The following is a 19,427-nucleotide window of genomic DNA, read 5'->3' on the forward strand; positions in this document are numbered from 1 at the left end:
ATTATGGAGTGTGCCACTTTAAAGCTGCAATACAAAAAATATATATATAGTTTACTCACCAGTTCCACAAAGAATATTTTAAAAAAGCAAATCAATAATAATCAAAATTAAAATGTCATGTGTGTTAAAAAAGCGTTTAATACATCAAAATAATGTAATGAATTATTATAGTGAGTAAATTTTAATAGCATTATGCCATATTATTGCCATTTTGTGGAAACACGGTATATTTATGCCTCCTCATTTAGGATTCATTTTTTCTAATTAAAAGAGATTTATGGTGTACGTCGGGGCTAAGCATTACTTGAAAAAAAATCAGGATTTACAAGCCATTTCTTTCGGGGCAAAATATTAGACGTTTTAAGGATGTATACCCTCCATGAAGTGTCTTGTATCTAACTTTATTAGTAGTTTTTTTGGTGTTAATATGACTTGCAAAAGGGGACTATTTGCACGAATCTCTATGTAGTAAAACTGATAATTTTGTCAAACTTGTAAAATGGCTTTCAAGGTTAGGGTCTTCTTTAGTAAAGAGTAAAACCATCAAAATACTCTTGTAATATAATACTTTAGAGTAACACATTTTCATTCAAAAATGTAGTTTTCATTCTTTATGACAGAAACAAGTATCCATGATAATTTCATAATTAGTATATCTTAAGATATTCTAATCACTGGTGTCTTGTCTTCATTTGATCACATCTCACATATATCATGTAAGAAGAAATAAAGCATGGTAATTTTGTTGTTGTTGTTTGTTTTTTTGGCCTTGCTTGTTTGAACTGACATGGCTACGGAGAAAGATTTTATTGCAGAATTAGTTATTTCAGGCATTGNAATTTTAAAAAAGCAAATCAATAATAATCAAAATTAAAATGTCATGTGTGTTAAAAAAGCATTTAATACATCAAAATAATGTAATGAATTATTATAGTGAGTAAATTTTAATAGCATTATGCCATATTATTGCCATTTTGTGGAAACACGGTATATTTATGCCTCCTCATTTAGGATTCATTTTTTCTAATTAAAAGAGATTTATGGTGTACGTCGGGGCTAAGCATTACTTGAAAAAAAATCAGGATTTACAAGCCATTTCTTTCGGGGCAAAATATTAGACGTTTTAAGGATGTATACCCTCCATGAAGTGTCTTGTATCTAACTTTATTAGTAGTTTTTTTGGTGTTAATATGACTTGCAAAAGGGGACTATTTGCACAAATCTCTATGTAGTAAAACTGATAATTTTGTCAAACTTGTAAAATGGCTTTCAAGGTTATGGCCTTCTTTAGTAAAGAGTAAAACCATCAAAATACTCTTGTAATATAATACTTTAGAGTAACACATTTTCATTCAAAAATGTAGTTTTCATTCTTTATGACAGAAACAAGTATCCATGATAATTTCATAATTAGTATATCTTAAGATATTCTAATCACTGGTGTCTTGTCTTCATTTGATCACATCTCACATATATCATGTAAGAAGAAATAAAGCATGGTAATTTTGTTGTTGTTGTTTGTTTTTTTGGCCTTGCTTGTTTGAACTGACATGGCTACGGAGAAAGATTTTATTGCAGAATTAGTTATTTCAGGCATTGATCTGCTGCACACCAGCATGGAATATTTGATACAATATATTTTGGAACATTTTCTTTTATACAACATGCATTCCAAACTATCAACTGAGTGATGTCTTCAGGTGGAAGATATGCGAAATGCCCCTGTCTACAGGAGCACCGTATCTATCATACCAACTTACCTGCCTCGGAGACAAACGAATTTGGAGTGCTCACCAACTCATGTAATATTAGGTGATCAGACTTTGTGTTCTTTCTGACAAACCGTCTTAAATATTTTGGCTTGGAATAGTGAAAGGAAAGGATGCTGTATTGGTAGGCAATTTCTCAGATGGACTGTGCTGTCATTTTAAAGGGAATTATTTCCCAAAGTGGATCCAACATTCAACTACAACTACAAGAATACATACGGTAATAAATTTACCTGTACTATATTAATTACATTGTTTTCATCACAAAACTGACTTTATGTGGGGCAAAATCCTCACACCCCACTGGTAGGAAGGGATGGGATTTTTATAGTCTAACAGCTCCTTCATTCTTTAGAGATAGGACATAGTTCAACTTTATCTTGTCGTTTATTTTTGCTTTCAAATTGTAGGATTTGGCAAAACATTTTCATTAACTAGAGACGAAGAGAAAATTATTATTTTTTATGAAGGCACACCCATGCTGAACTTACAGGGAAGAGAAGCAGAGCTGCACAGCCAGTTATATTACAAGGCTCATTCCTGAAACCTGAATATCATGCGAGCAGAAAAATCTAGATATGTGTTAGTTATATTTTGAAGAAATGATCTGAAGGCAATATTATTTGCTTTTTAATCAAAAAAGAAAAAAATGCATCTTTGTAAATGTGGATTGACTCCTATTGAAACAGGGAAATGAATGCTTGTATTGCAGCCTTAAAGAATCACATATTCACTGCAATATTCGTTTTTGTAAACTACAGCCTGCAACCTAGCAGACCATGACTGAATGCTTTTGAAAAGTTGTAGATTACAAACATGAAATCACAATTAATATCCTCTAAAAGTAATTTCAGAGCTTTCACATCTTAAAAAAAGGACAATGTGTACTGCTTCACAAGGTAATGTAGCTAATCAAAAAAAGAGTAGAATTAAAGTATTTACATAATGAGCAATTCTACAGAAGGCGATCATCCCCATGTAAGCACTGCTGATTATATCCCACGCTGCTTTTAACAAACTGTACCAGATTGGATCCAGCCATCAGCACTTTCAGAGAATCCTTAAAAGCCTTTTATGGGTCTTTAAATTTATTGTAGAATGGCATTCTTCAGGTAGAATATGCTGGTGAAAGAGGACAGTGTCAACACAAGGTACCAGCAGGAGAAAAGAACGTCAGCGCTCCCGGTAATTCCATACTGGGCTGTACTTGGAGCTGGAAAGAAAGGAAAAGATTAAATCAAAATCTAATTTGTGTCTTTCAGGATCTTGACAATAATCAAAAGGCAGCTGGCTGTATTGGGGAGAGCACTGGCGTTGGAGTCAGACTTAGGTTCACATCTGGTTCTATCTGACAATGTGTAGCCTATTCAACTAACCGCTCTGAGCTTCAGCTTTCTCAAGGGCAGGATAGGAATAATATAACCCACCTGGCAGGGCTGCAGTGAGAACTGGAGATGAAGCACATACTGCCCATTGCACTGGGCTGGGCACGTGCTAAGTGGTCAGTAAACAGCAGCTACAGTATTATTCCTTTCATACGCATTGTAAATATTTGGATTAGTGGATAATATGTAACTCATGCGTATATTTTTTAACATTTGTTTTTATTGAGATATATAATTGACCTCCAACATTGTGTAAGTTTAAGGGTACAACAGCGTCGATTTGGTAGATTTAGGAATTGCAGCACGATTACGACCACAGCATCAGCTAACGACTCTATCACATCCCGTAATTATCATTTCTCTTCTGTGATGGAAACAATTAAAATCTAGTTTTGTAGCAACTTTGGAGGTTGTAATATAGTATTGTTGTCTGCAATCACTGTGCTGTGCATTAGTTCTCCAGGAGTCATTTACCTCCTGGTTCTAAGTTTGTACACTTAAACAACAGCTCCCCGAGTCCCCTACCCCAGGCTCTGGTAACCACCATTCTGCTCTGTTTTTACAAGTTCAGCTTTTTAAAATGTCACATATAAGTGATATCATACATAAAGACATACACATATTCGTGGATCTTTTTTACTGACCAAGTACTGTACTAAATGCTGGAAAAACAAGAGATTCTCTCTTCCAAAATCTTTTTTTTTTTTTTGAGGGGGTGGGGGTTAGGTGAAGAAAGATATTCAAGCAATTATAATATGATCCAAGGAATATTAGATGTAGAAACTGGAGTGATACAGAAAATTTTGCATCTAAATCTGTCTGGGCAAGGGAGGGATGATGTAACAGAGTTTTACCAAAGGGGAAGGTCATTTAGGTAGAGGAAACAATTTACTCAAAGGTACAAGGAAAAGAGAGAGCATGGCCTATATTTTAGTAGATTAGTCTTGCTGGACCATGAAGTTTGAGGCTTGGAGTCTAGGGAATCGAAACTGGAACTCTAGGCAGATAAAACATGACCTCAACTGTAAGGAAAAAGAATTTAGTTTTTTATACTGAAGGAGATTTTAAAGAATTTGGAGCTGTTGAATCATATGATTACTTTTATACATTGGAAAGATCACAGTTTCCTACATAGAGAAGCTTATGTGGTACTTGGCCAACAGTCGTGTTAAATTTTCACTGAGAGATTTCGCCTAGAGATTCACCAAAGCTTGGCACATTTTGGGAGTCTACTGAATGGATTCCACTTCATTTGACAAAAGGATCATTGCCTCTTGGAATGTGAATTATACTGTGTGCCAGAAACTGAATGTTGCCGGCATGCTCAGCTTTGCTTGAGACTGATTTTCACTTACCGTCGAAAAAATAACAGTAATAATAAAAAACCCCACCAACATACTTTTAACTACCCCTTCCTAATGAAACCTGGATTTCGAGCAATGTTTCCTAATAGAAAATGAATTGTGTAATAAAAAAAAATATATACTACTCCACCCCCAAATCCATAACTCAAATCCAGGAGCAGTTCTACTCACACAGAGTTTAAATTACCACCAGGTAGTTTTTAATGGAACTTTCACCCATGACTATATTTCCATATTACATGGCATTGTTTATATCTCTAAGAAATTAAAGGGGATGAAAGATGCATTAATCTGTGCAGTGGGAAGTTTCCTTGACAGTACACTTGTTGATTCCAGGTGAATGAAGTTCAGGGGCTGAGATTATTACTCTTCAGTAAACACAGAGCAAAATCCACTATTTAATGCTTCTATTTGCATCACAAATGAGTCTTAAAGGAAATGAGAAGAGGATGAAGACGTCTGTTGTTGAGCCCATAGCTTTTGAAGTTTTGATATATAAGAAGTCTAATTTAAAACCATGAAACTCCTTAAATTATTTTCTCTTGTTCAAGACCTAGAAAGGTGTTTTGTTTTTTAAAACATAAATAAATATTTAATTGGCCTGTTACCTTCTCAATGACAGCTACTTAAGAGTTATTTTGCTGTTGTTTTTTAAGAATCTTGAATGCAATAAAACGAGTACAATAGTAAAGGACTAATAATAAGCAAAGCATATAAAATGATTTCATAAATAAGAAATAGATCTTAAAAGCCAAGCATACAAAGCGAAGATAAAATTTTTATTATCATGACAAATTAAATAGTGCATTAAGTGGGTAAAGTACAAAGAATCCTGAAAACTCCTTATCCATCCTTTAAAGTGCATTTTTGGGGCAATCTCTCCTGAATCCCCTCCCCTTTTCCAGCAAGCTTAGAAGATTACCCTATTGTGGCATTAGGCCACCATATGTATTCCTTTTTATAGGACTCTCATGCTACATTGCAAATATTCATATACATATCTATTTTTCTCACCAGACTGTGAACTCTCCTAGGTCATGTTTTATTTATCTTCATGTTTCCATGCACTAAGAGTGGAAAGGCTGGTGCCTAGTAGATGCTCAAGAAATGTCTTTTGAATGAATGAGTTGCAGGAATTCAATTAAACAAATGAATGGGTCAGAGTTAAAGGAGTATTTCTCTCCTACAAAATGAAATCTCTTGTCTCTATACACAAGCAAGTGACTTGTGTATAGGCAAGAGAATCTACAATTCATCATCTTTCATTCATTTAGCAAATATTTATTGAATTAGGTACCAGGCACTAAGGATATACTACCTAATAAGCTAGGGATTGTCCTTTTGTTACTTAATTCCATATACCCTACCTCTCCCCCAGGGCACCTTTATCTTCTACTCAGCCTCCTATTGTCTTAGACGTGACAAAGGTATGTCAATAATATATTTAAAATTAAATAATACTTTTTGATTAAGAGAGTGTATCTTTTTTCCATTGTACTCCTTTGTTGTTTGCAGATGCAATACTCTATTAGTCCTAAAGTGAAGTAGGAACCCCTTGATGCATTGTTAGCCTGCAATTATTACAGGACATGGACTGTGGAACTGGTATTGATAATTAGTAAGCCAAAAAACAAAGAGTAAAGTTAGTCAAGGGAATTTTTGGTCAGATACCCAATGCTAAGTCATGTATCATGATTCATACTCCCTAAGTATGTACTGAGCATCTTTCATTTGAGGCAGATGGAACACAGGCTAAGGCGAATAAAATTCAATCTCCTCTCTTAGGAAAGTTTTATTGTAGTTGGAAGTATAAATAAAAAGGCATATAGGGAACATTAGGATGTATATAATTAGAAAGATAATGAACAAACATGGGAAGGCTCCCCAAGGAGTCATGGCAGGTAAGTAGTCAAGAGAGCAGATACAAATAAAAGTATTTTTTACAAAATGCAAGGATATACACGTTAGTACATATATATCTCACTTTTTAAAATAGTGGCATAGTAGTCCTTTTACTCGGGGTATCCTATCATTGTATAACCTTAGTCTGATTGTATAACCTTGACTGATATTTATCATGTATTTTTAGCGTGTGTGACTTGTGAATTCACAGCACCAGGCTAAAGATACTGAAGTTGGGAGACTCAGTACTATTTGGGCCAATTTGTTTGGCATGTTAAATCTCAATCAGCTATTTAAGAAATTATAGAAAATGCTAAAAAATTAAAGAAAATAACTGCTCACTCTTAGATATTAACTTGAAGACTCAAATATCATCTATTTTAAAAAGAGCAAAGTTTTTATAAAGCCCCACCTGCCAAATCAGTTTGGCATATTTGATATCATATTTACAAATCTATCACATCATGTTTATGTATCTGTCTTTCCCCATTAGACCAAGAATATCTTCAAGCCAAGATTTTTTATATGTATCTTTTATCATTGTTACAGAATACAGAGTCTGGTATTTAGTAAGTGTTCAATAAATATTTGTCGAATGATGATAAGGTTCATATCCATTTCCCATACTGTTACCATAATTACATAAAGGGACACCCCACCTTGACTTCTTTTTTCATAAGAATNTGATATCATATTTACAAATCTATCACATCATGTTTATGTATCTGTCTTTCCCCATTAGACCAAGAATATCTTCAAGCCAAGATTTTTTATATGTATCTTTTATCATTGTTACAGAATACAGAGTCTGGTATTTAGTAAGTGTTCAATAAATATTTGTCGAATGATGATAAGTTTCGTATCCATTTCCCATACTGTTACCATAATTACATAAAGGGACACCCCACCTTGACTTCTTTTTTCATAAGAATATTGTCTTTCATCACTCCAGTTTCACCGCCTTCCTTCTCTCCGTACTTTTAGTCTTATGACCTCCTAAGACCTGTATAGAGTCAGAATACCTCCCTTCAGCATTTGAGCAAGAAGACATCATAAGGCTGATTACTGGGGAAGAGCATGCATCAAACTTTGCGGCACCATCCTCTTGCAGCAAACAAAAGGGAGTGTGGATGAACCTATGACCCCCAGATATAGTCCTGAATTTCTTAGGAGACATGCAGTGGTGCCTCTGGGGTGGTCAGATCTGTTGTATCTTCTCTGCCATGTGTTTCGCTGCCTGTGAATAGCATAATGCTACTCATCCTAAATAAAATGAGGAGGGCTAGGACATATGATCTGAGGTGCAGTGGAGCTATGATGAGAATTCTTTTTGGTTCTGAGCGATATGGGAATCCATAGGACAGTTCTGAGCAGAGGAGGCTAGCTGACATTTTTAAATGATCATTTGGCTATTCTGTGGGAAATAGATTATGCTAGTGGAGGCAAGAGTAGAAGCCGATGTTAATCCCAGACCATCAAGCATCTCCATTGCCTATTGAGGGAAGCCAAAGTACTGTAGCTCAGCACTCAGGGACCTCTGTTATCTGGTTCTGGACAACTGATCCAGACTCATACATACGCTTAGCTCCAGTCACACAGGCCATTTTCTGAACACATAGAGTATTTTCATTACTGTCACTTGCGTATGCCATATCCATAAGCTTAAATGGCCTTCCTTCCTGTTCCCCTTCTCTACCTACCAAAGTCTTACTCATCCTTAGATATCTAAAATACCACTTACTCCATGAGGCCTCCCTAATCTCTCTAAGAATTTTTAGTTACCCATTTATATCTGACTCCAGAAATAGTTTCTTTTTAACTTATAATAAATTAGATATCTCTCTTCCACTGGACTATAAGCATGTTGAAGCTATGGAACATTCCTCTTTATAATGTGTGCATCTGTATCTTACAGCAAATGTGTTCAACAGACTTTAGATGAATTAAATGAGGGAAGATATTCCTAAACATTCACTTATCTAATTCAAGACAACTTTGATAAAATACCCTATTTCAATAGTTGTTCCTATGATTTCTTGCTCTGAAGGCAAAGTATGTGAGAGGAAAACTGCTCTGCGTTTCTTTCCTACTCCCTGTTTAATTGTCTTGGGTTTTAAGGAGAAGAATGTAGAAAGGACAAGAGGGTTGAATCGAGGAGAAAAGGACAAAGAAAAAAGAATAAAAATGAGGAAGAAAACAAAAGACTGAAGAATTTAAAAGAGGAGAGAGAGAGAGAGAGAGAACACACAGCTTTTGAGTAATGTGTTAGATGTTTTCATGTTCACCATTTAATTCTTTGGTGTAGTTTGTAGATCAGAATTTCAGACAACAGAAAAAGTAGTTTGTTATTTTATCCACTTTCTTAGTAAAGCTAAAGGCATTCTAGGTTTTAAATATGCATGATCTACGGACTGTGGGTCCAGATGACGGTGAGGTTGGTTTCAAGCCTAGCTCCATTCTTAACAGTATCTTCATCTGCAAATGAGGATTGCTGGCTCTCAAAAGTTATCATAAAGATTCAATGTGTTGATACCTTTAAACCACCCAGCACAGCATCTGACACAGGCTGACCACTCCCTCAAGTATTATCTAAACGCTTCTCATTCACGCACTTGTTTGGCAAATTCAGTGTGTGCTATGTGCTAGGCATTCTCTGAGTCATTCTCTTGAGCAAAATAGGAATCGCCCCTGTCCTCATAAACATTACTCTTAAGCTTGAGATATTTTCCATGGAACAAGAATATTTTACCTCATTCTTAATCTACACTTGATTAAGTCAATGTTCCTCTGGTCTTACAAACTTGTCTTCCATTTTAGCTTGCAAAAATATTTATTCTCTTCATTATCTTGGCTTCTTTTGAAGGACTTTTATTTAATGCCATTTACTGCTCGGTTGCTGTCTAGTCTCCTCTGGTTTGAAGAATCCTTGAGGCCAGGGAGTATGACCCCTTTCTCCCCACCCCCCATATGAGGCATGGCCTTTAGAGATTGGTTCCATGGCTCATCTAGGGCTGAGTTTGGTTTTGCTGGGGCTCTCAGGCAGGGAGCAGAAGTGCCTGGGCTAGGTGTGGAGTCCAGGCCTTTGGGATTTCTCCCAGTTGTCAACAGGAAGATCCAATCTGGGTTTTAACACACATCTTACATCTTGTCTAATTATGATTATCACTCCCAATTACTTACAGCTGCTGCATATTATTTTCAGTCTTGGCAGTTTTCCCTTGTATTGCTCCAGTTTTTATTTTTAGGCAAAAGCAAATGTAACTGTGAAATATTTAGTTTTGGTATAATACCAATTACTTGCCTAGGCAATTTCCTTAAATTACTCAAGCTTTAAACCAGCTTTGAGTCATATTTTCAAGATTCTTGCTGAAATCTTAGGTAGTTACTTTAGTCACATGAACTTTGCTTCCATAAGAAAAAGCTGGCCTCAACTTATGTTTTACTGAGAAAAACTATACCTGGGAAGTGAATGATTTACACCTAAATTAGATTTCCTACAAAAGAGAGTGATTAATGTGGATTCAAAATAGATTGCACATTAGTTTACTGAGAAATTATGCATCATTGATTCTATCCAAAAAGACAGTGCAGCTCTGTTTTATTACATACTGGGGGAGGTGTTAGCTCAAAAGATATTTTAATCTTCTCGTTAGCAATACCCACCCCTTCACACCATCAGCAGGTGGCAGGGATAGCCAGATTCAAAGCACGCCCAGATTTTCTGCATCATTTAATTCTGCCTAAACGCTGGGTGGAGATTAGGGGAGGAAAAGGGTACTAGAATGGGATAATGTTTTACCACTAAATATACAACTTTAAGCTGTGGTGTCTGGAAGAAGCAGACAAGTCTCAGCACAGGTGACATCATCTCCTTATTCCTTTCTCTGCTATTTCTTGTGCAATCACGTGGCCCAGGTCCTAAGGTGGGATGCACTGTGGTAAAGGCACAGTACAGACAAACCCTGTCTTCTCACGTACCATCTCACACCGTTGGCACAGTGATTTCCAGAGGTAGGCTCTCTTGTGTGGATATTCGCTCTCCTGTACTATAGATCCTCTAAGATCTTCTTCCTGGATGCTCTAGGGTTGAGGAACGCCTGAGTAGCAGTGATGATGTGGTAGGGCTAACAATGTATAGGTTTTTAGATTCTTTTCACTCAATACACATTTATTGTGCCATAGACTGTTTTCCTAGCCTACAGAGAGGTAAGCATACATAGCCCACTTTTCATGCCACTCTCAGTCTGATAGAGTAAGGCTTCATTCATGAGCCTCTAGCAAAGCCGGCTTCACTTGTTACTTAAGGAGAGAAAGTAGGAGTTGGGAAATGGCTTTGAATTCCTGCCTATCAGCCTTCTTTTTTTATCCTCCCCAGAAGGAATCAGTCTAATAAGTGTGCACTGGTGCACTTTTTTTTTCTCGAAATCAAGGCCTAAGGTTATAGAAAATCTATCTTTAGATACTTATTCTCACATTTTAGATTTTTATTTTTTCATTTGATCAAACACTGAATGCCTATCTTCAGGAAGTTCCAACATCTTTTACAGACAAGAGCCTTCACAAACAAAAACAATGCAAAATAGTTGTTTTCACAGAAAGTATCTTTATTTTATATTATGAACAATGAGGAGAACGGCTAGAGAAATCACATGATTCCTTTCTTTTTCTGACTGATGGTATTTCCCTGCCAGCTTGTTCTTAGCGACTACTAAGCTAGTTCTCTGGCAGACCACCATCCTTGAATCCTTTTCTGCTTGCTGAATAGCTGTTTTGCCAAAGTTCACAGTCTACAATCCTATTTACTCAACGTCAACTACATTAGGAATTTTAAAAATATGTTTGTCTCTGTTATTACCCATATTCAGAAATCTGCCTATTTGTAGATAAATACTTTTATCTGCAAATAGCCAGATGAAACTCTCCAAGACTCTTACCTCTAATTTGAGCTAAGGAGAATAAGTAAGCAATCATCCAAATAGACACAAATTCTACGGCCTTTTTTCTGTCCTTCATAGTCATTGAAAAAAGTTTCAGAGCCTGAATTGTTCATCAATATCTTCTAAATGTGTGGATTTTTTTGTTTGCTCCAGTTTTAGCAGATCAGAAGTGATTTACATGAATCCATAGTAGCCCTGTTTTGAAGTATGTTGCCAAGAGAGGTAATTTTGTATAGCCCTAAATGCTTCTTTGAACTTGGGCAAAGCCTAGTTATTTATTCTTGCTTGGTTTGAAAACAGGTTTCTATATAAGTATCATTATATATTTTGGAGTATGTGTGTGTATGTGTGTGGGAGTGTGTATGTGTGTTTCCAAAGCTGGCTTTGTTGTGTGAAATGTATATACAAACATATGATACAAATTGCCTTGGCTACATAGATTTTAGTTTGGGCCTTTAAGGCATCATTTAGCGGAAGAAAAGAGGGTTTTACAGAAATAAAAATAGAAACCCAGCTGTGTTCTTAAGGTCACTAATAGTCACTGCCATCAGCTGTATCATCAATGTGACATTGCTCATGTGGTAAAAAGTGGGAGAAATTACAAACCGGTAAAAATTTTTGCAAGTTGAATGAGTTTTTCAGATTTTTATATGTGTGGCCCTGTGGGTGTAACATTATTTGAGTTTTTATATTAAGTGTTTAAACTTGGAGCTTTAATGATTGGATTGTCTTATTTATTCAATTTTATTTTTTTACCTCTTTTGTGTTGGGAACATTACCCTAAAACAGCTCCTTTTTCTACTCTACAACATGGCTCTTTCAGCATTAAGGGTCAAGAATTTCATAAGGTTTGATTATCTTTTCCATTTTTTGGAATATTACACTTACCTTCCAATTTTTCCCCTTAGCTTTTCAAATGCAATAAAGGTCAGTGATTATCTGGCCCTGTAGCTCTGATTTACTAAAATTGTTCCACTTGTTATGCTACAGATTGATTTTCAGTTATTCTCAATGATTCTCTAATCATTACCATTATATTTTGGTTATTTTAAAGACCTTATTAAATCCCAATGACTTTGAATAGAATTCAAGACCCTTTGTAAACTGTCCTGAAGCTACCTTTCCAGTCCTTCCCTGGCTGCTGTCTGACTTGGGCTGCGCTGGTCACACTAGGCAGGAAGGGTTCTTCATTCGCAGGCCATGTCCGCGTCTTTGCTGCCTTTGTGTATTTGCTCACGCTCTGCCTTCATCTGGGATGGCTTTCTGCATCTCTACATGTTAGGACGGTGCCCCTCTTTCAGTGCCCAGCTCAAATGCAACCCGCTCATCAAGTTGGGACCTGTCAGAACTCTGAGGGATATTGGGGTATCTTGTGCAACCCTTTACGGTAGAGACGAGGAGATGAGGCTGGTGGTGATGAATGATATGGTGAAGTTAGAGGTAAAAATAAGACTAAAACTGAGATAATGCTGATTCACTGTGCTTCCGTTTTCATGTAGAATCCCTGAATTACTACCTAACTGTAGTTGGAATTAATCTGTCAATTCCTTTTTCTCCAAAGGCCATTTGCTTTTACTTATACTTTATCACTTCATGTCCATCAATTTCAAAAGAGTCTAAGTCTCCTAAAAACCAGGATCATATTTAATTTGCTTTTGTGTTACAGCATTTGATCAAGTAGTTGACACTCTCAAAATATTTATTACAGAGAACTATAGATGAATTGTTCTAATTTCTGTAGTTTAAAGAGCTTTTACTATAAAGCTCAAGAACAGTAAGGAGCGCTATAGGGAAGATAGTATCATCAGGCAAGAATTCAGGATTTGGAAACACTGACTACCACTGCAGAGAAGATTGGTTCTATTTTACTGAAAAGAATCTGTATTCTTAGACCTCTCTGAAGACCTCATACCGCAAACATACAGAGTTACACACACACACTCTAAGAGAACTGTTGAGGAATTGCTCTTGTCTGTGACTTCTAGTTAAATGTGCTAGTTTTAGATGGACACAGTATTTGCAACAATCAAGCACACCGTGTATTAGCTTAGCACATCTATGCCTTGGTTTTGTCTTCCTGGTAGTGTTGTTTCAATAAGTAGATGAGCTGAGTAAAATGCTTAGCACAGTGCTCATTTAAGTGTTCGTTGAATAGTAGCCTTTAAGACATATTAGTATTTATACAAGAAGGGCCAATGTAAGCCCTTTCCTTTGGCCCAAGAAGATATAGCCGTTGCTGGAATAAGATTGTGTGTACCTCAAAATCCTAGACATTTGAAACAATAACTACCATGCCAACAATGTTCTCCTCCGAAAGGACAACTCAAAGAATGCAGATCAGAAAATTCACTCATTACACAGTGATGCTTGAGCACCTACAGATACTTACAGAGCACTTACTATACTTGATATACTGTTCTGTGTGGACTACAGTCTTGGTATGTAACCCCTCTGAGTAGATCACAGTGCTCTGAACGAAACACACTCTTGAACCCCCCTGGCTTGCGATCCGTATTTCTTCTACTTGGAATCACCTTCCACTTACTCCCAAATTTCCAGGCTCCACTTGACATACTTTTATTTCTCCTTAAGGACTTAGTTCAAAGGTTACTTCTGTGATAACATATTTGGCCCTTTTAACCATTACTTGCTCCCTCCCTTGAGGCTCAACTGCAATTCAAACTCCTCTCTCACTGCCTTGTTCGCTGACTTGCCTCCTTGCCTAAACTGTGAGTTTCTAAAGAACAGGGACCTTGATTTTTCGTCTTTCTTTACTTCTCTTTTTCCCTTCCCCAGTGGCTAGCACAATGACCACACATAATAAGGGCTTAATAAATAACTGCTCTTTGTATCTCCACATGAGATAAATTTGCAAAATGTATTTGTTTCACACACCTTTTGTATCTTGCCTTCCATCCTCTCTTTGACTTTTTACTTTGGCTGCTGCTATGACAACCAGCTGCATGCAGGGCAAACGATTCTGAGATATATTCCACATGGCTCCTCACAGGGTTCCCAGTGGGATGGAGCTTAGTGACCCATAGCAGGGACCAGCTCAATAACACATTCTTGGACTGGCTTTCCCTCTTTCTCGGTTTAACTTGTTCCAATCTCCTACCAGTGTTCCTTGAAATTCCTTTCCAAAATAATCACCTATAAGTGAGCGGCTCATCTGGGGAGGATTCACACAAAGATAACACTCTTGTATGAAGACGAGAAGAACAACGGTTTATGAATACCGTGTCTGGGGCAATTTCATACCTCCTCCCAGTGTATAGTGCTCTGCACATAGTAGGTGTATAATAAATTAGTTCTGGATAAATTGATTGATTGAAAGTAAATTATTATCCTATCTCTTTGCGTCCACTCTTCTTGGCTCTTGATAATTCCATGGCATCACTTTTATGAGGTCTGCATTAATTATATTGTTAACAGGCACATACCCTTAATAATGTAAAAGGGGTCTTAAAATCTTAATTAAATCGGATTTTTTCCTCATAGATTTTATCCCAGGAATATTACCCACTGTTTTACACTATTATCATTTTGGTTTCTGCTACACCAGCAACATTGCCTAATGAAAGTTCTGTCTCCTATTGTATTTCTTAAATATTTAAAAGCACTCATGGTTCTTATATATTTTTTAAAGATTTTATTTATTTATTCGACAGAGATAGAGACAGCCAGCGAGAGAGGGAACACAAGCAGGGGGAGTGGGAGAGGAGGAGCCTGATATGGGGCTCGATCCTAACGCCGGGATCACGCCCTGAGCCGAAGGCAGACGCTTAACCGCTGTGCCACCCAGGTGCCCCAATGGTTCTTATATTTTTATTATGATTTCAACTATAAAATACTCTCCTCCCTACAACCTTGAAATGCTCCTTTCTCCATGCTCCAGCCTGCCCTACATTTTCTGCCTAAGGTGATCCAACTTGTGTGATGGGAAAATGGGAAATACAGCTTCTATGAAAGGAACTTGGGGACATGCATGCAAAAGTCAGACGTTGGGGAATTTTAGTCCAAAGGATGGTCCCACAAAGGATGAAAAGAAAAAAAGACCAATACATTTCCATAGTGAAGCTAGCACTGGACACATTATGCAATCTGGATTCATATTGATTTTTAAGGATGTTTAGTAACTTTCTTCTCCCAAAACAGAGAGAATATACTGCTCATAATTTTTCTGGACACCAGTGAAAGGTATTTTAAAAACAGCAGTGGGAATGCTTTTAACTGTTACATCGGAATGCCTTACCTCTGCCTCTTTTTATGGATATTATACATTCAGCCACTTATATTATTGTTCAAAAGAGTTTTTCACTGTAATTGAACTAAGGCTTCCCGGGACTGCATTAGTAAGTTTTTCAGTCTATCAGCTGTTAATTTTTTTTAAAGATTTATTGTTATTTATTTGAGAGACAAAGCGTGCGTGCATACAGAGCCGCAGAGGGAAAGGATCTTCAAGCAGACTCCCTGCTGAGTGCAGAGCCAGCCCTGGGATGGATCCTGTGACCCAGGAGATCATGACCTGAGCTGAAACCGAGAGGCCGATGCTTAACAGACTGAGCTACCCAGGCGCCCCGATCAGCTGATAATTTTATATTCACAGTTCTTTGATCACAAATCATGAGGAGAAGGCTTGTTATTTCATTAGACAAAACTTTAGTTTGCTAGAGATGTCTCTACTTCAGCACTATTTTCTACTAAACCAGAATAAATACATTTAACCCTCAAGCTAGAAAATTAATCTTAGCTGAGTCAGAAAATGAATAACTTAGGAGTAACTGGTTTTTGTAACAGTAATCACATTCTTTATACAACAAATGCTTACTAGGCACCTACTATGTGTTAGACATTGTGCTTAGGGCTGAATATATGAAGAACAAGATGTAATCCTTGGCTTACAAGAACTTAATGTCAAGTAGAAACAAAACTATCTAGAAGAAAAGGGTTGATTTTCACTAACTCATATATTATTAGAATTCCAAGGTTAAAAGAAACTTTGAGAGACTCTATTCTCTTTTGTCAAAGTATAATCATCAGAAATCTAGTTAGAGAAAGGCATTTCAGGTTTATGCCATTTTAAAGCCAGAAGGGACTGAAGTCTGGAAAGGAAATATCTACACAGAAAATTAATTCAGTTTTTCAGACTTTGAGTTTGGTGTCCTATCCAGCGTACTGCACTGCCCACATTAATTTACTTAATGTCTTGTTTCACATTTCTATAACTCTCTCTGCTTATTGATATTGAATGTAGCAAATACAATCTTAAAATGTTTCTAAATATAATATGATCAAAATAATTTCATAGTCTAGTAAATTATCCAACAGTTACACACCACTTTAATTAGTCATTTCAACCAATAAAATACAAAATGAGTTTTTTCTATATACATGCTAGAAGTGATAATTATTTTTTTAAATATCAAATGTTTGAAGTAATTCCCAAGATCTATAGTCAATGTATGTTTTATGTGCATCTCATAATGTACTCACGACTTTTTTTAATGCACCAAGCACATAAAGCCCATAATATTTCTTGATTAAATATTAATGATATTTAGGGGCACCTGAGTGGCTCAGTTGGTTAAGCAGCTACCTTTGGCTCAGGTCATGATCTCAGGATCCTGGGACCGGGCCTTGCTTTGGGCTCCCTGCTCAGAGGGGAGTTTGTTTCTCCCTCTGTCCTTCCCCCTGCTCATTTTCTCTCTCTCTCAAATAAATGATCTTTAATAAAAAAAAAATTAGTGATATTTGAATAATTTTCGTATTAGAATCTATTATGAATGGTTAATTTTAATTTATATCAAGGAGAATGAGAATGTTGCCTAGAATCAAAACAATAGGTACATACAAAATTCTGCACATATGTCTAAACTGTCCTGATTCATCAGGTTCTCAAAGGTACACATGAAATCTGAAAATTAGCAAAATTAGCCTCTTTGCATAAAATGCAGTTTGTTTTTTCATGTGAAGGACCAACTTCAGTTTAATATTTATGCTTGAAGTCAGGACTTGAAAACTTAAGTGAAAAAGGAATTCAGGAAACCATACATTCTTAGAGACTGAAGCCTAGTTAAAAAACAGATGTGTCAAAAAACCCCTACAAAAATACAAATATGTCAATTTGGTTTTATTGCAGTAACATTTCTCTACCTTCCTTACAGTAATACCTAAGAGGAATTGCTAGAAATCAGAGAGCCACATTTAAATGTCTGTGTTCTTTTTTTTTTTTTTTTAAGATTTTTTAATTTCTTTATTCAACAGAGGTAGAGACAGCCAGCGAGAGAGGGAACACAAGCAGGGGGAGTGGGAGAGGAAGAAGCAGGCTCCTAGAGGAAGCGCCTGATGTGGAACTCGATCCCACAACGCCAGGATCACGCCCTGAGCCGAAGGCAGACGCTTAACCGCTGTGCCACCCACGCGCCCCTAAATGTCTGTGTTCTAATACGCATTTTCCATTTTACACTAAACTTAATAATAATCACAATTAAAAAGGAAATTTAGCATCATTTTGACAGTCAAAAGTGAATTTCTAAAATTCCCTGTAAGTTTATGTGCAAGATTTAAGGAAAGCAACCATGAAGTCATTTTCTTTCTTATGTATTCTTAGAAAAATGTCTTACAAAAAAGTTTGGGCTACATAACTGCACTCGGGTGTACTTCTTTTAATCTTAAAATTAGAAAAGACAGATGATTATTTTCTCCCTTCACTGGAAAGAGAAAAAGATATTAAAGGTTAATATCTCATTGCTACACTTTTTTTCCTCTGAAGATAAAGGGATATAAAAAGGAAGCAATAAGCACTATGCATGTTCCTACTAATCTTACCAGAATCTCCTCCTATATTAAACTAGTTCTTGTCTATCCTATTTAAACTGTTCTTCTGATATTCTTCACAAATGAACAAGATGATCCTTTGCTGAGTTTAAGCATTATGGTAGCTACCAGCTTATAAAGAGTAATAGAGCAGCTTTATCCTCATGTCTGAATTAGGAACAAGAAACTCAACAATAATACAAATAGAGTTTTTCATTAAGCAGCATTCCTGTTTATTATAGAGCAACAATAATTTTTTTGGATTTCAATTTAACAATGAAAACAAATCCCAATTCCCCCATCTTTTTGATGCAGCTGGTTGCACTATGCATAATGTCTGATATACAATGGCAGTGTCTATTGTTATAGAACTGGCTTATTTGTGTATTGAAAGCTTCATTCAAATTTGTGTGGTTCAGAATGTTCAATGAAATGCACAAATTGACTAGTTCAATATTCCTCAATTTGTCATAATGGTTTTTGTGTGACTGTTTTTCTTCTTTAAGACAGCCATAATGCCATTTTTATTTCATAAGAAACAAGGTGATGATTCCTGTGAAATCTCCCAGTCCAATGCTAAGCACAGGGTCCTCAGTCAAGTTCAAAGTCACTTGTAGAACTATGAAAACCACCTCAGACTAAATCTGGCTTTAGCAGCTATAGAAAACCCACAGGAAGCCTTACTTTATTGTTTGCTGACAATGAAGTGAAATACGATGAGGACTTATTATGAAAAGAATGTTGTAAGTGAAAGGGAGTGGCTGAGAAGAAGCAAGGTGTGTTGGAAAAGATATTGAAACTTAAACAATGTTGGGCAGAAAGAGTGGTCTAGGGAGACCCCATGATTAAAAATAAAAGCAGAAACACAAACATACTCATTTTGGAGCCTTGCAAGTATATTTCTTCATATTGGGCATTTGGAGTCCTTTTCTATTCCAAGGTATGTTTACTAAATTATACGAGTCTAGTAATTCCAATATCCTTTGAGTATGCATCCTAGAATGCATACTCAATTAATTCATTTTCAATTCATTCATTCATGCATTCAACTTTATGCCATTGACTTGCTTCTGGGTTTAAGTTATAGAAAGGAAACCTCGAGTCAGTAAATATGGTTTGATCTCCAGATCATTGAATCATGAAAAGAATAGATTGAAAAAGCTATTTTTAAATAAGGAGAAACTACAAAACCATGGAAGGAAAATCAAATGTCACTATTTCTTAGGTGCCAACTAGAGGCATTTAATTGCA

General features: G+C 36.3%; 1 protein-coding gene across 1 annotated transcript in view; it reads right to left on the minus strand.

Annotated features, from left to right (window-relative positions):
• Positions 1-887: 887 nt before the first annotated feature.
• Positions 888-19,427, minus strand: part of NEGR1 (neuronal growth regulator 1) — an 808,029-nt gene continuing 789,489 nt past the window's right edge. The window contains exon 7 of the mRNA XM_034653698.1: positions 888-2,982. Coding sequence (XP_034509589.1) covers positions 2,858-2,982 — 125 coding nt within the window. The 3' untranslated portion in view covers positions 888-2,857. The remainder of the gene's footprint in view (positions 2,983-19,427) is intronic.

Source organism: Ailuropoda melanoleuca, chromosome 2 (genome assembly GCF_002007445.2).
Source record: "Ailuropoda melanoleuca isolate Jingjing chromosome 2, ASM200744v2, whole genome shotgun sequence".
NCBI lineage: Eukaryota > Metazoa > Chordata > Mammalia > Carnivora > Ursidae > Ailuropoda > Ailuropoda melanoleuca.